Genomic DNA, 23,495 nt, shown 5'->3' on the forward strand with positions numbered 1-23,495 from the left:
GGTAAATATAAAAAGGTACAGTGACATCAACTAGTATAAATAATTGTAACCGATAGAGATATTCAATTAAGAGAGGATAAAAGAATTTCATGTATAGGTAATAATCTCACCGCAAAGTGATTGCAAATCTGTTTCCCAGTAGCTGGCCAAGACATAATCCTTCATTAACGTAATTGGCCAAGACATTCAGTTTCTGTACTGACCAGTCATCACAACAAACATATGATTGAGAATAACCAAAGAAAAGAAACATGAATACGAATTCATTTTCAAATTACAGTATGTAGATTGTGTATTATCACGGTGAAATGCAATCATACTTGTGGTGGCGACGAGTCAAACACATTTCCAAACATACACATAATTAATCATCAACAGAATGCCTTCTAATTAAATATATCCAAAATGAGCAAAACACACCTTGATGCCAAGCATATGTCCAAGCACCCCTAAAGCTTCCTGGGTATCTTTGTTCTCCTTATAAAGATGAAATCTATAAATCACATCAGTAGAAACATTCACCCAATAACAATGAGCAACTTAACACAATATATAAAAGTGGGAATATATCATCACCAACACCGAATATGAAATGCAATCAAGAGTTGATATCACTTTCAGGTAATGACTGAATAAAATATGTGTTAGTAAAGACAATACTTAAATTGAAGTCCATATTTCCGGTCGGAACTCGGAAGCCTCAATTTCAAAACTTGGTGAATTTAGTAAAACAAAAATGATACTCTCTTTGCTCACCTCTTTATTATTTGCTTGTCTCCTCAGTTGTTGCTTCAAAGTAGTCAACAACATCATCCCAAAACACACTTGGAAATTCGCATCTTCAAGGGACATTCGCATGGCCTGGTCACCCTTTTGGGCAACAAGCAATACCATGTCATCAAGAAGACTATTGTATTCAGCTTCCAGTGCTTCATCCATATCTACAGGAACTTATTTGGGAGTAAAGTCAACATCAATAGACAATAAATAAGAAAAGTCCAAGTGAGGGCAGATTAAGGTGTATAATAAAGTCACCAATACAAGATATATCATAATAAAATTGTTTTAATATAAAACTCAGCATGGAATACATTGAGCATTACTAAATTTATATATTATCAAACAAAATGCCTTAGAAATTGATAGACTCAGTGAATAAGGACTAAGGATAGAGACATATAGGGTCTTACTCAACAACTTTTCTCTTGAATCAGAGCAATCTCAGATAGAACAAAGAGAGAAAAGAAGATATAAAAATATAAGTCTTCAGGGCATTCGAGAGAACCTCAACATCTCAGTGACCTCTATAATCCGCCACTCTCTTATTTTCAAAATATACTAAGAAACTGGCTGTTAAAACACAACACAGCCAGCTGTTTAGAGTATTATTCCCTATTACTCCTCTATTTTTACTTGCATAAACCCTTCTAATTTAATAATAGGCCTGGTATCAGAAACATTACCTAAGGAACTTGCCTGCATCTCTTTCTTTTTGTTTCCTAGAGTTTTTGTCTTTGTTGTTGGATTTACCAGAATTCAATCTCACACGAATGCATTTTGAGGAAGCATCGGGTCCATCCACTGTGTCAGTAACCAGGAACTTGAAGCTTTACCTATATGCACTGCCTGATAGATTTAAAAAGCATAAAGTTATGTTGTTTTGAATTGGAGAAAAAAAAACTACATATGGTCCACAACAATTCTCAACAACAATTTTAGTAATTCCACAACAAATCAAACTTTAAAACAAAACCAAAACTAAAGCATATGCGTCGGATAATAACTTACCGCAGTTAACCAAAAATCAGGAATAGACTTGATAAGATCATTGTGCTGATCATACAGCGGCTTCCTTATCTCGTTGTACTTCTGCTCTATTTCCAGAACTTTATCACTAGCCTCCTCATTGATCTAAAACCACAACAATCACAACTAAATTAAATTAAAATAACAAAACCCTTAACTACATTACTTTTTTGTCAAAAAATTTCAATTTTTATGCAAATTAGGGTTCGTGCTCATTGAGGTAATTACATAATATACACTAAAAAAACCGTTTCAACTTCAACACCGGAATTTGAATCGACCAAATTTGATTAAAATTTGAAAGCAAATAATAAAAAGAAACATAATTTGGATACCTTTTCGAGCTCATCTTGCATTTCCTGCAACTTTTTATTGGAGAGGACAAGTTCTCCGTCGATTTCCTCAGCGTTGTCGCCCTTTTCAGAAACCTTAAGCTTCTTTCTCTTGTCGGCCACCGTCGTCGTCGTTGTTGTTGATGTTCAGAATGACAGACAAAGGGTCTGTTGTGTGAAAACCCTAGGAGACAAACCTCGTTATGCTCGAGCGTGTCTGATTGAAGGTGTTAGGGTTTTTGGGGTTTATAGCGGTGAGTGTGAGTGGAAAGTGTGTAACATAAAAAAGGAAACTGCGAGTGCACGGAGTAAACTGTGGTATGACATAGAAGAGAAAGATCCAAAATCGTGAGAGAGAGGACCGATTTGAGGAAGGAGAGAGCGGTTCAGGAAGGAGACGGCGAGGAAGAGGAAAAATTAGGTTAGACAAATGAGAACTTGTATTTAGATTTTTTTTTAATTAAAAAATTATAAAAGAAATTAATTAAGAAGAGGGAAATTAAAAAAAAAAAGGGGGGAAAATCTCGCGGCTTTAATTTTTTGGACTTTGGCCACAGTTTGTAGTCAAAATTATAAGGCCGCGGTTTTTCTTTGCGGCTAAAAATATCTGCAGTTGTCTAACCGTGGCAATTGAAGTAAAGGCCACAGTTTCATACTCCGGATTCAATATTTCATGCTAGCAAAATTAAGTTGTCTAACCGTGGACAATTTTTCATATTGTACTTGCTTCTGAACTCAGACTATTAGAATGACGTTTGAATATCAGAGTCTTCAGCGTTGGTGCAGATTGTAACTTCAGTCATCAGATTTTGGAAGTTCTTTGTAGCGTGATACCATCAAATCTTCAGAGCCTTACTTCTGATTGCCATCTTCTGATGCCTTCCAGAACAGGTTCTGATTTTCTCGAGACCATCTTCTGATGTCTTCCAGACCATGTTCTGATGAAGTCATCTAGATCTTCTGGGTCAGAGCTTCTGAATGCTGATTTAGTGCATACTCTTTTAGAATTTTCCTGAAATGAAAAACGTGAATAATTAGAGTACCACATTGTCTTATACAAAATGCATATATAATATTATCATCAAAACTAGAAATATTGATCAGAATATTTCATGTTCTAACAATAATTACTTTTGTAAATAATATAAAATAGAAGGACCAAAATTATACAAATATATTTTAATTTTAAAAATATTAACTTAAAGATAATTAAATTCAACAAACAAATATTTGCCACATATATAAAATGTGGACTGCAATAATTTCTTTAGTAACTTATTCATTTTAAAACTTTTAAAATTATAGATGTTGTATTATATTAACTTGAGATATTGACTCGCGCATATACACTTAATTTTGAGAAAAATATATGGATTAAATGGATAAAGAAGTTATAAATTCAACTCTTTTCTCTTTAGACAAATAAAAATATCCACTAATATGATAATTAAAAAAAAACATTTTTATATCTAGAATCGAAAAAACTCTATTTTTAAAATCGAAACAAATATTTTATTTGGATTTGAATTTTTAAAATTAAAAAGTTCTACATTTTACCATAGTTAATGGTATGCTTTTAATTGTCATAAATCTGCGTTGACTTGTAATTATAAATTTGTAGAATACCCGTGGGTTCGCGCGGGTAAGTTCATTCGTATCTTAAAATTTATTTGATACGATTTTTAAAATCCTTAAAAGTTATAGTTGTTGTATTATAATAATTCTTATTTTTAAAAAAATTATAGTTTTTTAATATCTAAAATTGTTAATTATATTCTTTTATGTTTTTACTGTTTCTAATAGTTTGTCGTATATTTGAAAAAATGAAAAACAACTTTGAATAAAATAGATAAATTTTTACTAATAAAAATGTCATTAAAAAATAATAATTTTCTTAGCAGTTACTGAGAAAATTTAGAGAGTCTTTGATTTTCGTCCTTGTAAGTTTTTTTTGTTGGTATGAGTCCCTATATCTTACTTTTTCCTTGCGGTTTAGTCCCTAAAGTCAAAATCCGCAGGAAAATCTGCAGGTTTTCCTGCGAATTTTCTTGCGAATTTTGATTTTAGGGACTAAAACAAACGCGAAAATGAAATATAAGGACTCAAACCAAGAAAAAAAACTTACAGGGACGAAAATCAAAAATTCGCTAACTTACATGGACCAATGGTGCATTTAAGCCAAAGATTTTTTTAATAATTCAACATGAAGAAATTCCAACTCAGTAATAACACATAAGTGTGCAGCAGATGTGATCCATATTACTTTATTATCATAAGAGAAATTCTCGTGAAAAAGAATTTGTGTGACGAATCAATTGTTAACACTGTCTAGTCATTTCATTAATTCATATATAAAGCATCCTCCTTTTCCATAAGAATGTCCAGATTCATCAAATTCAAACAAAACTCCACCACCTCTTTTCATTTTGCCACCTCAATTTTGTACATTTTCACACACGTCTATATGCATGGTACAACATGGCCAAATGTTGGTGCATGTTAATTATATAACTTTCTATTTTATATCTATAAATACCCTCTCATCTCAGTAAACTTTGTTCATCCACAACAATCAAAGTGAGAGATTAGTTCAAATCAACATGGCTGCTATTACACTGAAAGCTTCATTTCCACTTTTGATGCTTTTGGGAATTGCTTTACTAGCGTGTGTCTCATCTAGATCTGATCAAGAGAATCCATTTATCTTCGAATCTAACAGGTTTCAAACCCTTTTTGAAAATGAAAACGGTCACATCCGTCTTCTCCAAAAGTTTGACCAGCGTTCCAAAATATTTGAAAATCTTCAAAACTACCGCCTTTTGGAATATAAAACAAACAACAATAACAATGGGTGGTCCACGATTAACAGGTTCAAGGGAAGGAAGACAGGAGATTCAAGATGGGATATCTGGAAGAGCGTATCAGGAGAGGGTAACGGACCAGTTACTACTTTGTTTCTGAATGATTTCGATGATACATGGAGAGCCAAGGACCTATACTTCGAACTCAAGGAGTTTGGTTGTATAGAGGAGATCGTTATCCCCCCTAAAAAAGACTGGAAAGGAATGAGATACGGGTTTGTGAGATTTTATAACGTGGAAGATGCGAGAATGCTAGAAATCAAACTGGATAATGTGAGGCTGGGAGAAAAGAAGATCAACGCTAACATCACTAAATACTTGAGAAAGGAGGTTAGTCGTAAGAATGTTGCAGGGAGGAACAAGCATGCTGGCCCCCTTAGAAAGATTTTTTCCTCTGTAGCCTCTCCGAAGGAAGTGTTACCAGCTAGATCGGGTCCATCGAAGAGCTTTGCCGAGGTTGTGAAGGGTCACGCTCCGGGAGTGAAGAAGGGGGAAAAGGAGGACAACAAGGCCTTCTACTATCAATCGAGCACGGAAGAAAAGAAGATGTTTAGCATGGCCAAAGTGGGGATAGCGGCTGAACCAGGTCTCGCTTATGGAGTCTCACAAGGACTGATTGAAGAGGGCATTTTCACGGTAAAAGCTACACCTTTAGGACCGAATCTGTGTCTCCTAGAGGAGGTGGTGAAAGGCGAACTCGATGCATTTTTAGCGGAGGGAGGAGATTGGATTAAGAGGTGGTTCAAAGAGGTGAGGGACTGGAAATCAACAGATGTAGAATGTGCAAGGGTGGCCTGGATTTCGGCTTATGGCATTCCTTGCCATGTGAGGAACAAAAAGTTCATAGATACCTTATTCTCAGATATTGGTTCGGTGGCAAATTACGAATGGATTCAGAAGCCTTCTATAAGTTTGGATGTGACAAAAATCATGGTGTTTACAAATGCTATCGAGATCATCAGAGATAAAGTCTCGGTCTGTTTAGATGGATCATGGATTAATATACTTCTAATAGAAGAGCCCCAGTGGAGTAGGAGGGAAGGGGAGGGTGAAGGAGGCATCGATTCAGAATCGTCCGAGTGGTCACATAGGAGAAGCTCACCGGAGTTAGAAAGTGGAGGGGAAAAAGATGAAGAGTTGACAGGTGCTTTTCACGGTTCAGAGAATAGGGGGAACGATGAAAGGGATGGGTCACTCCATAGGGGTCTAAAAGAGGGCTTTGCAGACAAGATTGAAAAATTGAGGCTGGAGAAGTTGGGGAATGGTGAGGGCATTATATGCTCTTACGTGAAAGAGGATAGAAGTCAAGGGAGGACAGAGAAAGTTTGTTCTGAAGAAAGTATCTCTTCCTCTTCTTGTAGTATGGTAGCGTGCAGCTTGGAAAAAGTCTACCCACTCAAGGTAACGGATGACGAGGCAAATAGAGTGGGACCCGCGGGAGTTTTTATTAACAATTCAAATCTGGACAATTCTTGTGTTGGGCCCATTATGGCCCAAACAGCTTACAGTCTTGAAGGGCCCGCGTGTAGAATTGAGGATGGACCGAACAAAACAAAACAGGATGGTCTGGGTGTTGAGGTACAGGAGAAAACAAATTTTAATTCACCCGCATCAATTGGGACAATCTTTCGAAACAGTAAGCTCGTGAAGGAGGATGAAAGAAACAGCAAGATAGTGAATACCAAGAAGGTGAGAAAGAAGATGAGGAAAGTTCTCAATCTAGTTTTGAGGGTGGAAAATTTTTGTTACCCAGCGGAGGCTTGCGGTCCACCGAGACAAAAATTTCCAGCCGTCAATCCAGGTTCTTTACCTTTTATCTGTAACAACAGTAGTGTAGCGGGTGGGGCGGTTTTGTCCTGTGATTCTTTGACGCACTCTGATATAATAGTTTGTAATTCGAGAATTACTAATGGGGCTTTAGGGAAAGCAACAATGGGCCTATGGAATTCCATTAATAAACTGGGAATTATAAACAGAAGTAGCGAGTTTAATCCTATTTGCAAATTGGAAGAGATGGAGACTCAGGGCAGAAAAGAGGAAACAGGGGAGAAGGGGAAAAAGTCTAATGGTGAACCATGAATTTAGTCTCTTTGAATATGAGAGGGGGAGGAAGTAGTGCAAACAGGAAGAGAGTGGCTTCTATTATTAAAAAAGGGGGCGCTGAGATTTGTTTTTTACAGGAGACAAAGCTGAGCAGTTTGAGCAGTACGATGGTCAGGGAATTGTGGGGTGATGAGAATGTTGAATGGTCGGCTTCGGATTCGGTAGGAGCTTCAGGAGGCATATTAACAATGTGGAAGAAGGACAACTTCGATCTAATATACAGTTTTCGAGACGAAGGTTTCCTAGGCCTTTGCGTCGAAAAATCGGGAAATTTAATTTACTTCGTTAATGTGTATGCTTCTTGTGATAGGTTTATTAGAAGAAGGACATGGAAGAGGTTGATAGAGATAAAAAATAATAATAAGGAGGGTTTTTGGTGTATAGGAGGGGATTTCAATTCCGTTTCCTCTAGCGAGGAAAGAGTAGGTATCTCAAAAGGCAACAACAACAAAGAGATTGAGAATTTCAAGAGCTTCATAGAGATGATGGATGTGGTGGATGTACCTACAATAGGAGGCAAATTTACTTGGTTTAAAAGCAATGGCAAATCTATGAGTCGGATCGATAGGTTTTTGTTGTCGGACAAACTTATAGATGATTGGAAAGTGGATGGCCAAAGGATAGGAAAGAAAGACATATCCGATCACGCACCGATTTGGATACAAGAAAATAGGAAAGATTGGGGCCCGAAACCTTTTAGATTCAACAATTTATGGTTCAATCACGAAGATTTCGTTCCTTTCGTGACTAAAGAGTGGGAACAAATTCATATGAAGGGGAGGGGCGATTATTGCTTGGTGGAGAAGTTGAAAGTTCTTAAAGAACGCATTAGATGGTGGAACATAAATGTCTATGGGTGGATAGACTTGAACATTGCAAAAGCCGAAGAGGAGATGCATCATTTAGATAACATGTTTGTTCATTTTGCAGGTAACATTCCGGAAGAGGTGGTTTCAAAGAGAACCAAAGAGGTGGAGATCTTTTGGGACAACATTAACAAGAAGGAAGGATTTCTTCGTTTGAAGTCTAGACAAATGTGGCTATCCGAAGGAGACAATAATTCTCGTTTCTTTCACAATTCTCTAAGGGATAGAAGAAGAAGAAACACGATGTGCTCCCTTGTATCTAGTCTTGGAAGGTTGGAAGAACCAAACGAAATTAAAGATTACGTCTTTAAGCATTTCAAAAGCTTCTTCAAGGAAGAAGTGGAGACCCGGCTAGAGCTTAGTGGAGATAGTTTCAATTCTTTGTCCGTTGATGAGTCTTTAGAGTTGGAAAAGATTTTTACGGAAGAGGAAGTAAAGGAGGCGATTTGGTCTTGTGATGGGAACAAGAGTCCCGGGGCGGACGGATACACTTTAGAGTTTTTCAAGAGGTTTTGGCTTTTACTAAAAGATGGTTTGATGGCTCTTTGTAACGACTTCCACTCCAAGGGTTCCCTTGTGAAATCCATAACCTCCTCTTTTTTGGCCTTGATACCAAAAAACAAAAATCCCCAAGATTTGTTGGAATACCGGCCAATTTGCTTAGTTGGAAGTATTTATAAAATTCTTACGAAGCTTCTTTGTGCTAGAATCAAAAGGGTGGTGGGAAAATTGGTATCGCCGAATCAAACCGCGTTTGTTCCGGGAAGAAACATGATGGATGGAGTTTTGTTGGTGAACGAGATCCTTGATTGGGAAAAGAGGAAGAAAAGGAGTTTCCTTTTGTTAAAGGTAGATTTCGAAAAAGCTTATGATTCCGTCTCTTGGAATTTCGTTAGATTCGTCATGGTTAGAATGGGCTTTAGTGAGAAATGGATGAAATGGATGGAAGCTTGCATCTTTACTAGTCATATGTCCGTGTTGGTGAACGGAAGTGCCACTAAAGACTTCTCGGCCAAGAAAGGTCTTCGACAAGGGGATCCTTTGTCTCCTTTCATTTTTGTTCTTGTTATGGAGGGTCTAACGGCGTTGGTGAAAAAAGCGGTGGACGTAGGGGAGTTTAAACCTCTTTTGTTTGGGGAAGAGGATCATGTCGACATTCTCCAATTCGCGGACGATACCGTAATTCTTGGTGAACCCTCTTGTGATAATATTTGGAATTTGAAAGTGATATTGAGAGGTTTTGAGTTAGTTTCGGGTATGAAAATAAATTTCTCGAAAAGTAGTGTTATAGGGGTACACGTAAGTGATTGGTTTATGAATACGGCCTCTTGGTTTCTCTCATGCAAGAAAAGCGCGGCTACTTTCAAATTCCTAGGGGTTATGGTGGGAATTTGTCCTAGGAAAATAAAGGCTTGGAAGGATGTTTTGAATAACATTAAGGCTAGATTGTCGGCTTGGAAAGGTAGAAATATCTCTTTTGGAGGGAGGATAACGTTAATTAATGCGGTGCTTAACGCGTTACCGACGTTTACTCTCTCTTTCTAAAAGCACCGGGGAAAATTATAAAAGAGATTAGAGGACTTCAAAGTAACTTCCTATGGAGCGGAAACGTGAACAAAAGGAGCATCCATTGGGCGAGATGGGAGATAGTGTGCAAACCTAAAGAGAAGGGCGGATTGGGTATTAGAGACATCCGTGAGGTGAATAGAGCTCTCCTTTTAAAATGGAAATGGCGTATTCTAACGGAGAAAAACACAATATGGAGTAGATTCATAGAATTGAGATACTTAAATCCCAAGCTCAAGGTTCAAGCGACGGGGGCTGATGTTACAAAATCGGATGACTCAATTTGGTGGAGGGATGTTATAAACAATGACTTGTGCTTGGCCTCCTTCGAGCAAGGTTTTTCCGGCTGCGTAAAGTGTATCCCAAAAAACGGCAAACATACTCTGTTTTGGAAAAGCAATTGGATGGGAAACCAATCATTAAGTGTTCTGTTTCCAGATTTATATGCCTTTGCTGTAAATAAAAATTGCTCAATCAAGGAGGTAATTAGTTGGCAGGATGGGGTGGCTCGGTGGAACAAACATAGGTTGCTGGCTGAAGATCTGTTAACCGTTCCAGGAACAGACCGAGAGGAAGCAGTAGCAGCTACGGTCATGGCTGCAAACAGATGGAATGAATTTCATGAATTTTTACCGCCAGCACCGATTCTGGATAGCAGAGAGGATGATGTTTTCGAATGGATGCTGAACAGCGATGGTTTATTTTCTGTTGGCAGCATAACCAAGCTGGAGGCAGATCGTAAGGAATTGGCTTGGCAGGCGGTTACGGTAAGACTCATGATGGTGGTTTGGAAATTGAGATTACCTCTTAGGATAAAGGCGTTTGTTTGGAGATTATTCTCGAATAGACTTCCGGTGAAAGATCTTCTGTTAATAAGGAATGTACAGAACTTAATTTCGGTTGATTGTGTTTTTTGCTTAGCCCATGAGGAGAACACGCACCACTTGTTTTTTGAGTGTGCCGTTTCAAGCCGAATTTGGAGTACTGTGCTGTGTTGGATAGGGATGGATACAAACATGTCTTTAGAAGAATTTGTGGATTTTGGTTATTTTCAAGACAAGATCAAGGATGCCCTTAGCATAACCAAGATTAACACGATTTGGGTGGCAACAATTTGGAGTATTTGGCTCATGCGAAACACCATCGTTTTTGAGGATAAGTCTTATTGCTACGATGTGGTGATTTCAAATGTTGTTTTTCTTTCCTGGAGATGGATGTCTTTAAGTCATTCTTCGATTCATTATAGCTTATATGATTGGTACAAATTACCGCTTTCTTGTAATCGAACGGTATAGGTTTTTGTTGTAAGGGTTGCACCCCTAGTGCAATATCTTATAAATTGCTTATTGAAAAAAAAAGTCCAAACCTCACACCATATTTCTTCCGCAACAAACTGATGTCGATTTCATCCTTGTTGTCCTCAGTGGTAATGTATTATTTATCAAATTAAATATTTAAAATTAATCACACATATTTTATTTAAAATGAACGGTATTTATTACTTTACGTGTTTATTTTCTAAGAATAAATTAAATTAAATTTAAAAATACAATGTTTACTGTAATTTTCAGGAAAAGCTATACTCACAGTGTTGAAACCCGACGATAGAAACTCCTTCAACCTTGAGCGTGGAGACACGATAAAACTTCCTGCTGGCACCGTTGCTTATTTGGTTAACCAAGATGACGACGAAGATCTTAGAGTATTAGTTCTTGCCATTCCCATAAATAGACCTGGCCAACTTCAGGTAATATAGTCAGTTAATGTTTACCTTTTCTCATATCAAATATGGTTTGCGCGTTGGTGTATAAAAAAATTTAGGGATCTCTACCATAACATAACTACAACAATTGCGATTGTATTTATACCTATTTTACAGTAAAGATTTTCTAATGATCTTAATATTATTTTTTGTCCTTTTCAACAGTCTTTCTTATTGTCTGGAAATCAAAACCAACCTTCCATCTTATCTAGGTTCAGCAAGAACATTCTACAGGCTTCCTTCAATGTAAACATAAAACACACAATTTCTTCATTTTTTATGTATCTGTTTGGTTTTCTATATATATGTTAATATTCACTTTTTCTTTGTATATATTATGAAAAAATATAGACCGATTATGAAGAGATAGAGAAGGTTCTTTTGGAAGGGCACGAGAAAGAGACACAAAAAAGAAGAAGCCTTAGGGATAAGAGGCAGCAGAGTCAAGAAGAGGATGTAATAGCCAAATTATCAAGGCGACAAATTGAGGAATTGAGTAAAAATGCAAAGTCTAGCTCCGAAAAAAGTGTATCCTCTGAATTTGGACCATTTAACTTAAGAAGTCGCAATCCTATATATTCCAACAAGTTTGGCAAATTCTTTGAAGTCACCCCAAAGAAAAATCCACAACTTCAAAACTTGGATATACTTGTAAATTCTGTTGAGATTAAGGAGGTATGGTAAAATTATTTTAACCATAGGCAACTAACTATATTACACACCGATATTTCACTTGATCAAATTTCAATTGTTCTAAATGGTTTGTTTTTTTTCCCATTAAAGTTATATTGTCAAACTTTTGTTATTAAGTTGACATCTTAAAAGTAACTAAGTTTTATATACTCAATAACATGCTTTGTGTATAGAACATATACCAAAATATTTATTTAATTATTCTTTAAAAATTATATTCCAGGGATCTCTATTGTTGCCACACTACAATTCGAGGGCCATAGTAATAGTAACAGTTAACGAAGGAAATGGAGATTTTGAACTTGTGGGTCAAAGAAATGAAAACCAACAAGAGCGGAGAAAAGAAGACGAGGAAGAAGAGGAACAAGAGGAAGAAGAGATAAACAAACAAGTGCAAAATTACAAAGCTAAGTTGTCTCAAGGAGATGTTTTTGTAATTCCAGCAGGTCATCCAGTTGCCATAAGAGCTTCCTCAAATCTTAATTTGCTTGGATTTGGTATCAATGCTGAGAACAACCAAAGGAACTTTCTTGCAGGTATATCATATTATCACTCATTCACTCTCTCTATATATTAATTTTATGTAAGTATTTTAAAAGTCTGGTTCTATTAAATCAAAGAAAAAATTATCAAGATATTCTTTTTTTCGGGTGATTGAAAATTTGAAGGCGAGGAGGACAATGTGATTAGCCAGATACATCGACTAGTGAAAGATCTTGCATTCCCTGGATCAGCTCAAGAGGTTGATAGACTATTAGAAAATCAGAAACAATCGTACTTTGCAAATGCTCAACCTCGGCAAAGAGAGAGAGGAAGCCATGAAACAAGAGATCGTCTATCTTCAATTTTGGATGCTTTTTAATGAATGAGCAAATAATATGCATGTATGCTAAGAAGATATATAGCTCATAGTGAGCAAAGAATAAAACAATGTTCTCTGGTAACTATAATTATATTTCCACTTTTATACTATGAATAAATAAATAAAGAGTATTTTGATGATCCTCTTAACTATCTATGTTTTTTAGTAATACTCTTTTATACTAGTATGAGTGACAGCAATCTTTTTCTTTAAAAATGAGTATGTATTATTTAATCAACCATAAATAGTTAATTAAAGCCTTAAATTCTAATTTTATTTATAATTTGATAATGCAATTAAAAATGGGCCTGTATATGCCACTATTAGTATTTTTCTATAGATAATTTTGTAAATCCTAAAGAAAAATCTCATAGGAAAATTATAAAAAAATTAAATCGTATCCCAATAAATATTGTCATACTACGAGCAAATGACAAATGTTATATAGTATGGGCTTAAACTTCATAACAAAAATATATATCGATCGTTTACTAAAAATATCAATAAATAAAAGTATAAGACACTAATAACATTAAACTAATGTAAAAACCTGACCTCTCATATCTATGATCCGTGATATACATTCATCAGTGTATTAATAGGATCTAAAGAAAAATACTATTAAAACTAAAGAAAAATATAATATTAAAAAATTTAGAAGACTATCAAAACTAACTAAGAAAATAGAAAATATTTTCATTGATTTATTTGACATCTTCGAATATGTCACAGATACTACATATGTATATAATGCTAATAATGGATAGTTAAGTAAAAGATCCAAAACTAAAAAAAGATTAACTCAATAAAATTAAAATAAGATAATAACTAATAAATGTTATAATTCTAAGTTGTTTACTTACTGATAATTCAAACTATATCATCTACTAACGCAATAGTCCCTATGCATTTTTTTTTTCAATAAGCAATTGATTAATGAAATCGCACTAGGGGTGCAACCCTCACAACAATATTAGAAAGAGTTAAAACAAGTCAAAGGTAACTTAATGTTATCTTATTTGATCATAAAACACTTTATGTACTACTAAAGACTTTTTTATTTCATCATTATCCCAAAGCCCTCTATAACGACCTATTCCTTAATGCGACAAAGGACATATCATAACTTATCCAACATTACGCACACCATAGAGCCTCTCACCTCACGTGAGCTAATTCTCTCACCATCGTAAACGTCACAATACAAGGCCTCTCGATACTTCAGGCAAGCCCTGACTATAATAATGAAGTTTCATGTCTCTGATATATTAAGCAAGGGGACCTCTATATGGTTTTTTTACTTGTACCTTAAGCTTTACTTTATCTTTAATCTTATATTTGAGTCGCATTCTCAATTGCGCATCTTTAAGGATAGAGTTTTGAATCTGTATTTTAGCATGCATAATTCAAATCATTAATGTTTGATTTTGAATATTATACTTTAAATCAAGTAGTTGAATTTTTTGAACAAGAACCATAATTAATATTTATTCAAGTCCAGTCAAAAGTAATTTCTCAAAAACATCTTCGGAACATGAATTTTTGAGATTTTAGATGTGTGATTCGAATCAGACAATCCCCTGAGTCGAATCAAACGAGGCAATAAGAACCAAGTATTTGTGTAATCTTGTGATTTGAATTATGACTTACACTAGATTCTAATAATGCACTCTATGAGTCGAATCACAGTTTGTACATGAGTCGAATCATAGATCCTTCTTCAGCCAGTGCCAAGTTTGAGTTCAATCATGACCAACTATGACTCAAATCATAGCTGTAACACCATAAGCCCCGAATATTAATTTAAAAAATAATAATTAGCACTTTAGGATGTTACTCAAAACTAAACATGCATACCATCTCAATTTATGGACATACTTGCAGCGGAATTTCAAATAATAACATAACTTCAAAAGTCTCTTCAACTAAAATTATTAATGTAAATAACATGATCCAAAATCATTAACTCAAAACAAATAAAATGCCTTGTTTCCGATGTTACAAATAAGATTAGAACATAAATAACCTTGTTCTGCGAAATTCGACAACGCTTGAAAATTGTACCCATAAATATTTTAGAGGACATTTGTGAGGTGTTACGAGAATTATCTTTGCATCCCACAAGAATCATTGCCTAAACTTTTTTAGGCAATAATTTTTATTTGTTGCATAAAAAGTGTTGCCAGAAGCAATAAATGTTGTAGTGATGAGTTTCGTCGCTAGATGAAGAATCCATCTATGTTAAAAAATAACAACAAAAGATTTAACCAATCTTAGAAAAATATACAAACAATAACAATAATGTGCCTAATGCACATTCATCAATAACAACAATGTGTCTAATACACATTCAACAACAATAATATATAAAAAAAAACAATAACATGACAATTGTGTCTTATATACATTTAGTAACAACATCATATAAAATGCAACAAGAACAACAATCTGTCTAACATACATTCAATAACAACAATATTAAACATTCAACAACAACAACACTGAATATCAACAACATCCAACAACAAAATAAGTTCAACAATAACATAAGTGATTGTATAAGAACTTACAACATCAACAACATTCAACAACAACAACAACATCAACATTCAACAAAAACATTCAAGTTCAAAAACAACAATAACGTAAACGTAAACGTCAACAACAAGAACATAATTGTATCGTACATGCATGATGAATGGTTTACGTAATAGAGATATGGCAAATAAGTAAAAGAATTTTGTCCTCCTTTCTTTTTCTTCCTACTCTGACTTTCTTTTGTTGTTTTGTAAAAGGGGAACTCAATAACCAACCATATCTATATTGATTTTCGTTGATTTGTAAAAGAGAAATCTAAGAACTAACGATAGTGACGGTGTTTTACGTTAACCAAAGAACGAAAAATTGTGATTGCATGTTTCATTTCGTTAATGAAAATGAAATAATGGGTTCAACTTGCTCTGGATGTTTTAGGGTTGAAAGGTTCCTCAACGATGAAATGAAAAAATGGCAACTGAATAGATAGATTAAATTGTAATTCATGTTTCAGAATAACACATATCACCACGGTTGTTTGAACCAACCGAAGTGATATCTGATCTATTTAATTAAATTTTAAAAAATGTGCAAGTTTATTACCACTCAAAAATTTAAAAATAGTAGTGATTTGTGGAATATTTTCTTCCTCCCTTCCAAAACCCCCAATAAAACAGACTCTTACTGGATTGAAGATCATTAAAAAAATCGTGAGAATCTTGCCTCCATTTTTGATGGTATGGATCTCTTTCACCTAAAGTAGAGTTCTTGGGTTTGAATCCAGTCTTAGATACTCACATAATTAGTCATTTTATTTTAAATTCAAACAGATTTGTTCATATCTAACATATTAAAAGGTAAAAATAACGCTTTTAGGGCATATATGTAACGGGAGGCCAAAATCGTTTGAATATGAAATAGATAATTACTTTTGTAAATAATCTAAAATAGAAGGACCAAAATTATACAAATCTATTTTAATTTTAAAAATATTAACTTAAAGATAATTGAATTCAACAAACAAATATTTGCCACATATATAAAATGTGGACACCAATAATTTCTTTACTAACTTATTCCTTTTAAAACTTTAAAAATTATAGTTGTTGTATTATATTAACTGGAGATATTGACCCGTACGTTGTGCGGTTTATCTCTCTAATTTGTGTATTTTGTATGTTTTGATAACGATTTTTCTGAATGTGATATTGAGTAGTTTAATTTTGAACATAAATTTACTTGTATCCAACAATTTAGTTGAATGGACCAATTTTGTTTAGACACGCTCGGACTTGGAACTATAATCTTTAAATTTATTACAAAAAAATGTCCAAAAAGTTTGATTATTATTCAAGTTGAGTTATACTTCAATGTATTATGGTCTCACTTGTAATCATCAATTTATATCTTGTGGTTGCAATACATGAAAGAATCACAATATAAGTTAAATTGTTGGGACATTCTTTATATTGCAAGTTGGTATATTTTTTTTTTTTAAGCAAGAAATAAATTTATTAACCCAAATAACAGGATACAACAAAAACAGGGACTCCCCCATCAAAGAAAATTACACTCCTATTGAAATCTAGCTAAGGTAAAACAATGGGTTATTGCTAAACTCATAGAAATTACAATTGGCACGCATAATTTTCCCGATAAACGACCATCTCCAAATAAGAGCTTTACAACTCCACACTACGTCTCTTGAGTTCCAAGACAAGTTGTTAAAAAAATCTCATTCCTTCTCAACCAAATGCTCCAAAGGATTGCGAGCCAAATAGTTCCCTCCTTCCCTTTTTTAAAACTTATTAAAACTTATTATTTTATTATTAATATGACTATGGAAAATTCTTAAAACTTATTATTTTATTTTGTAAGTATTGTATCGTCTAAGGTAAATTTAAATTCAAATATAAATAAATTAGTATAAAATGAAATAATATTATATAATTAAAAGACAATGCATGTTTGCTAGCATATACACTTAATTTTGAGAAAAATATATGGATTAAACGGATAAAGAAGTTATAAATTCAACTCTTTTCTCTTTAGACAAATAAAAATATCTACTAATGTGATCATTAAAAAACATTTACATTTGTAGAATCGAAAAAACTCTATTTTTAAAATCGAAACAAATATTTTATTTGAAATTGAATTTTTAAAATTGAAAAGTTCTACATTTTACCATAGTTAATGGTATGTTTTTAATTATCATAAAATAAATAAATCTGGGTTGACTTGTAATTATAAATTAGTAGAATATCCGTGCGTTTGCACTGGTAAGTTCATTCGTATCTTAAAATTTATTTGATATGATTTTTAAAATCCTTAAAAATTATAGTTGTTGTATTATAATTAGGATAATGATAAATATAACGAATTATATGTTCACGACGGTTTCACGAAACACATATTGCATGAGTAGTGGGTCCCTTCATTTTAATCATGTCATGTTTTTCAATTAAATGTCATGCGACACACATACTGCATGGTTAGTGGGACCCTTCATCTTAATCATTTATATGTTTTTCTATAAAATGCCATCTAATCCAATGGCTTAAATTGATTCGTGATATGTTCGTGAGTTTTTTATTCGTTCCAAATAGCAATGCTCTTATAATAATTCTTAGTTATGAAAAACTATACTTTTTTTATATCTAAAATTGTTAAGTATATTCTTTTATGTTTTTACTGTTTCTAATAGTTTGTCTATATATTTGGATAAATGAAAAACAACTGTGAATAAAATAGATAAATTTTTAATAAAAATGTCATTAAAAAAATAATAATTTTCTTAGCAGTTACGAAAAAACTGTGAATAAAATAGATAAATTTTTAATAAAAATGTCATTAAAAAATAATAATTTTCTTAGCAGTTACGAAAAAGTCTCACTTAAAATATATTAGACAAATTTAAAACTATAATATATTGGATAAACTTACTAGAAGCTCTACGAAAAAATAATTTTATTTTCAACAACTATAACAGCTATCTTCAAAGCAATTTCATTTTCAATACCAGCGTTTCAATATCTTAAGAGCACAATTTTCTAAAAAATTTACACAAGAAAAAGTAGGGATTATTAATTTTTTTTTTTGGAAAGTCAGATATTTTGATTAATATGTTGAAAACTTAAATTTAGATGCAACTAAAATATATTGGACAAATTTAAAGCTAGATGCTCTATGAAAAAATAATTTCTTTCAACAACAATTAAATAGATTTAAGAAACTATTTAAACATTTATTTATTTAAGAAAATTTAAAGAAAAGATTTTTTTAATAATTCAACATGAAGAAATTCCAACTCAGTAATAACACATGTGTGCAGCAGATGTGATTCATATTACTTTATTGTCATAAGAGAAATTATCCTGAAAAAGAATTTGTGTGACGAATCAATTGTTAACACTATCTAGTCATTTCATTATTTTTATATTTAAATTAGTAAGTTATTTTTTAACCATAGAAATTTGTAAAATAAATGAAAAAAGAAAGAGAGAAAAAAACATAAAATAAAATTAGAGTTGGGCAAGAATTACTATCAACATGACATATGAGCATATAGTTAGACTAAAGGCTTAAGGCTAAGTTGCTATCATAACAATCTTGAATTTATATTAAGTAGATCTGAAATAAGAGAAACAAAATTATACCAAGCTACCCGTTTATAAAAAGAGCAAAGCCAACTCAAAGAGGATAACACTATCTCCGACATATAATCTATGAAGCTAAAAGTCTCATTTTTAAAAATAACCGCATTCCTCTTTAACCATAAACACCACACCGTTTCTAGCCAAATCTCCACTCCGATAGTCTTCTTTGTCTTGCTAGCCAACCTATCACAATGGTGGAAGAAATTCACGAATTCCTCTAAAGTCATCTCTGTGAAGGCTCCAAAAACTTTAAAAATTACAGTTGTTGTATTATATTAATTCTCAATTTTTTTGTAACACTATTAAAAACTATAGTTGTTGTATTATAATATTTCCTATTTTTTGTATAAAAAATTGATAGATATACTCTTTTATGTTTTTATTATTTCTAATAGTTTGCCGTGTATTTAAAAATAAAATTTAAAACAACGGTGAATAAAATAGAGATTATATATATATTTTTTTAAATCATTAAAAAAAAATTTTCTTAACAATTAGGAGAAAGTCTCACTTAAAATATATTACAAATATAAAAATACTAGAAGCTTAAAACTTGATGTTCTCTTAAAAATTACTAGAAGCTTAAAACTAGAAGCTCTCTAAGTACATGTTTGTTTCAGTTTTAAAAATTATTAATTTTTTCTTTTTATTTTTGAAAATAGATTTTTTAAAATCGTTTTTTAAAATATTACAATTTTTTATATTTATTTTTTCTAAAATGAAACACTAATTTTAACATCCTATAACATAAACATATATTATTGAATATCAAAACTTAGTCAAAATTATAACTTTTAAAAAAAATTGTATTTTAAAAATGACTTTTATGAAAATCTATTTAAAATAGCTTCAAAATTAAATAATTTTTATAAAATTTTTTTCTCTATAAACTAATGCTCTCTTTAAAATTACTAGAAGCTTAAAACTAGAAGCTCTCTAAGCACAACGATTGAAGAAACTACTTAAACTTTTATTTTTTTAAGAAAAGTTAGACAAAAGATATTTTTATTAACTCAACATGAAGAAATTCCAACTCAATAATAACACATAAGTGTGCAGCAGATGTGATCCATATTACTTTGTTATCATAAGAGAAATTCTCTTGAAAAAGAATTTGTGTGACGAATCAATTGTTAACACTGTCTAGTCATTTCATTAATTCATATATAAAGCATCCTCCTTTTCCATAAGAATGTCCAGATTCATCAAATTCAAACAAAACTCCACCACCTCTTTTCATTTTGCCACCTCAATTTTGTACATTTTCACACACGTCTATATGCATGGTTCAGCATGGCCAAATGTTGGTGCATGTTAATTATATAACTTTCCTTCTATATCTATAAATACCCTCTCATATCACTGCACTTTATTCATCCACACAACAAGCTAAGTGAAACATTAGTTCAAATCAACATGGCTGCTATTACAATGAAAGCTTCATTTCCACTTTTGATGCTGCTGGGAATTGCTTTACTAGCGTGTGTCTCTTCTAGATCTGATCAAGAGAATCCATTTATCTTCGAATCTAACAGGTTTCAAACTCTTTTTGAAAATGAAAACGGTCACATCCGTCTTCTCCAAAAATTTGATCAACGTTCCAAAATATTTGAAAATCTTCAAAACTACCGTCTTTTGGAATATAAGTCCAAACCTCACACCATATTTCTTCCACAACAAACCGATGCCGATTTCATCCTTGTTGTCCTCAGTGGTAAATTTTTATTTTATCAAGTTATATATTTAATACTAATCACCCATAGTTTATTTCAAAAAAACGGTATTTATTACTTTACATATTTATTTTGAAAGGATAAATTAAATTAAATTTTAAAATATAATAATTGTAACTTTCAGGAAGAGCTATACTCACAGTGTTGAAACCCGACGATAGAAACTCCTTCAACCTTGAGCGTGGAGACGCGATAAGACTTCCTGCTGGCACCGTTGCTTATTTGGTTAATCGAGACGACGACGAAGATCTTAGAGTATTAGATCTTGCCATTTCCATAAATAGACCTGGCCAACTTCAGGTAATATAGTCAGTTAATGTTTACCTTTTCTTATATCAAATATGATTTGCGCGTTGGTGTATGAAAAAATTTAAGGATCTCTACCATAACATAACTACAACAATTGTGATTGTATTTATACCTATTTTACTGTAGAGATTTTCTAATGATCTTAAGATTATTGTTTGTCCTTTTCAACAGTCTTTCTTATTGTCTGGAAATCAAAATCAACCTTCCATCTTATCTGGGTTCAGCAAGAACATTCTACAGGCTTCCTTCAATGTAAACATAACACACACAACTTCTTCATTTTTTTATGTATCTGTTTGGTTTTCTATATATATGTTAATATTCACTTTTTCTTTGTATATATTGTAAAAAAATATAGACCGATTATGAAGAGATAGAGAAGGTTCTTTTGGAAGGGCACGAGAAAGAGACACAACAAAGAAGAAGCCTTAGGGATAAGAGACAGCAGAGTCAAGAAGAGGATGTAATAGCCAAATTATCAAGGCGACAAATTCAGGAATTGAGTAAAAATGCAAAGTCTAGCTCCAAAAAAAGTTTATCCTCAGAATTTGAGCCATTTAACTTAAGAAGTCGCAATCCTATCTATTCCAACAAGTTTGGCAAATTCTTTGAAGTCACCCCAGAGAAAAATCCGCAACTTCAGAACTTGGATATACTTGTTAATTCTGTTGAGATTAAGGAGGTATGGTAAAATGATGTTATACTATAGGAAACTAACTATATTACACACCGAGATTTCACTTGATCAAATTTTAATTGTTCTAAATGATTTGATTTTTGCATGTTAAAGTTATATTGTCAAACTTTTGTTATTAAGTTGACATCTTATAAGTAACTAAGTTTTATATAGTCAATAACATGCTTTGTGTATAGAACATATACCAAAAATATTTATTTAATTATTCTTTAAAAATTAAATTCCAGGGATCTCTACTATTGCCACACTACAATTCGAGGGCCATAGTAATAGTAACAGTTAACGAAGGAAATGGAGATTTTGAACTTTTGGGTCAAAGAAATGAAAACCAACAAGGACAGAGAAAAGAAGACGAAGAAGAAGAGGAACAAGGGGAAGAAGAGATAAACAAACAAGTGATAAATTACAAAGCTAAGTTGTCTCAAGGAGATGTTTTTGTAATTCCAGCAGGTCATCCAGTTGCCATAAGAGCTTCCTCAAATCTCAATTTGCTTGGATTTGGTATCAATGCTGAGAACAACCAGAGGAACTTTCTTGCAGGTATATCATATTATCACTCATTCACTCTCTCTATATATTCATTTTATGTATGTATTTTAAAAGTCTGGTTCTATTAAATCAAAGAGAAAAAATTATCAAGATATTCTTTTTTTCTGGTGATTGAAAATTTGAAGGCGAGGAGGACAATGTGATTAGCCAGATACATCGATCAGTGAAAGATCTTGCATTCCCTGGATCAGCTCAAGAGGTTGATAGACTATTAGGAAATCAGAAACAATCTTACTTTGCAAATGCTCAACCTCAGCAAAGAGAGAGAGGAAGCCATGAAACAAGAGATCGTCTATCTTCAATTTTGGATGCTTTTTAATGAATGAGCAAATAATATGCATGTATGCTATCAAGATATATAGCTCATAGTGAGCAAAGAATAAAACAATGTTCTCTAGTAACTATAATTATATTTCCACTTTTATACTACGAAAAAATAAATAAAGAGCATTTTGATGATCCTCTTAACTACTAAGTTTTTTTAGTAATACTCTTATATACTAGTATGAGTATGAATAATCTTTTTCTTTAAAAATGAGTATGTATTATTCAATCAACCATAAATAGTCAATTAAACCCTTAAATTATAATTTTAGTTATAATTTGATAAAGCAATTAAAAATGGGCCTGTATATGCCACTATTAGTATTTTTCCATAGTTAATTTTGTAAATCCTAAAGAAAAATCACATAAAAAAATTTTAAAAAAAAATTAAATTGTATTCCAATAAAAATTGTCATACTACGAGCAAACGACAAATGTTATAATAGTATGGGCTTAGACTTTGTAACAAAAATATATAACGATTGTTTATTAAAAAAGTAAATAAATAAAAGTATAAGACACTAATAACATTAAAGCTAATGTAAAAACTTGATATCTCATATCTATGATCCGTGAGATACATTCATCAGTGTATTAATCAGATCTAAAGAAAAATACGATTAAATTAAAGAAAAATATAATATTAAAAAATTTAGAAGACTCTCAAAACTAACTAAGAAAATAGAAAATATTTTCATTGATTTATTTGACATCTTCGAATGTGTTAAAGACACTACATATATATAATGCTAATAATGGATATTTAAGTAAAAGATCCAAAACTAAAAAAAAGATTAACTCAATAAAATTAAAATAAGATATTAACAAATAAAAATTA

The 23,495-nt window shown here is 32.5% G+C and overlaps 3 protein-coding genes across 3 annotated transcripts; 2 read left to right on the top strand and 1 right to left on the bottom strand.

The window, feature by feature from the left end:
* Positions 1 to 967: 967 nt before the first annotated feature.
* On the bottom strand, positions 968 to 2,575 carry LOC131593360 (NAP1-related protein 2-like). The gene is made up of 3 exons (XM_058865837.1): positions 2,142 to 2,575; positions 1,789 to 1,911; positions 968 to 1,626 (listed from the first exon to the last, which is right to left on the bottom strand). Exons 1-3 carry the CDS (start codon positions 2,160 to 2,162, stop codon positions 1,543 to 1,545), a joined length of 228 nt encoding a protein of 75 aa, XP_058721820.1. The 5' UTR covers positions 2,163 to 2,575; the 3' UTR covers positions 968 to 1,542.
* Positions 2,576 to 4,710: 2,135 nt separating this feature from the next.
* LOC131657169 (vicilin-like) lies at positions 4,711 to 12,991 on the top strand. Its single transcript, XM_058926647.1, has 7 exons — positions 4,711 to 4,966; positions 10,891 to 10,960; positions 11,106 to 11,281; positions 11,462 to 11,542; positions 11,648 to 11,971; positions 12,213 to 12,525; positions 12,658 to 12,991. Exons 1-7 carry the CDS (start codon positions 4,739 to 4,741, stop codon positions 12,849 to 12,851), a joined length of 1,386 nt encoding a protein of 461 aa, XP_058782630.1. The 5' UTR covers positions 4,711 to 4,738; the 3' UTR covers positions 12,852 to 12,991.
* A 7,410-nt stretch (positions 12,992 to 20,401) lies between these two features.
* Positions 20,402 to 22,792, top strand: LOC131657170 (vicilin-like). The gene is made up of 6 exons (XM_058926648.1): positions 20,402 to 20,759; positions 20,903 to 21,078; positions 21,259 to 21,339; positions 21,446 to 21,769; positions 22,012 to 22,324; positions 22,459 to 22,792. The coding sequence occupies exons 1-6, from the start codon at positions 20,462 to 20,464 to the stop codon at positions 22,650 to 22,652; spliced, it is 1,386 nt and encodes a 461-aa protein (XP_058782631.1). The 5' UTR covers positions 20,402 to 20,461; the 3' UTR covers positions 22,653 to 22,792.
* The last annotated feature ends 703 nt before the right edge of the window (positions 22,793 to 23,495 follow it).

The sequence above is a fragment of the Vicia villosa genome, linkage group LG3 (assembly GCF_029867415.1).
Source record: "Vicia villosa cultivar HV-30 ecotype Madison, WI linkage group LG3, Vvil1.0, whole genome shotgun sequence".
In the NCBI taxonomy this organism is placed as follows: Eukaryota; Viridiplantae; Streptophyta; class Magnoliopsida; order Fabales; family Fabaceae; genus Vicia; species Vicia villosa.

Excerpts from the sequence above, each read along its gene's own strand:
- LOC131593360 (XM_058865837.1), bottom strand. The coding sequence starts at position 2,162 with ATGCAAGATGAGCTCGAAAAG. Across the intron at positions 1,912-2,141 it reads TGCAAGATGAGCTCGAAAAG|ATCAATGAGGAGGCTAGTGA; the intron begins GTATCCAAATTA and ends TTGTGGTTTTAG. Across the intron at positions 1,627-1,788 it reads CTGATTTTTGGTTAACTGCG|GCAGTGCATATAGGTAAAGC; the intron begins GTAAGTTATTAT and ends TAAATCTATCAG.
- LOC131657169 (XM_058926647.1), top strand. The coding sequence starts at position 4,739 with ATGGCTGCTATTACACTGAAAGCTTCATTTCCACTTTTGATGCTTTTG. Across the intron at positions 4,967-10,890 it reads ACTACCGCCTTTTGGAATAT|AAGTCCAAACCTCACACCAT; the intron begins AAAACAAACAAC and ends TATTGAAAAAAA. Across the intron at positions 11,282-11,461 it reads ATAGACCTGGCCAACTTCAG|TCTTTCTTATTGTCTGGAAA; the intron begins GTAATATAGTCA and ends CCTTTTCAACAG.
- LOC131657170 (XM_058926648.1), top strand. The coding sequence starts at position 20,462 with ATGGCTGCTATTACAATGAAAGCTTCATTTCCACTTTTGATGCTGCTG. Across the intron at positions 21,340-21,445 it reads TTCTACAGGCTTCCTTCAAT|ACCGATTATGAAGAGATAGA; the intron begins GTAAACATAACA and ends AAAAAAATATAG. Across the intron at positions 22,325-22,458 it reads CCAGAGGAACTTTCTTGCAG|GCGAGGAGGACAATGTGATT; the intron begins GTATATCATATT and ends GAAAATTTGAAG.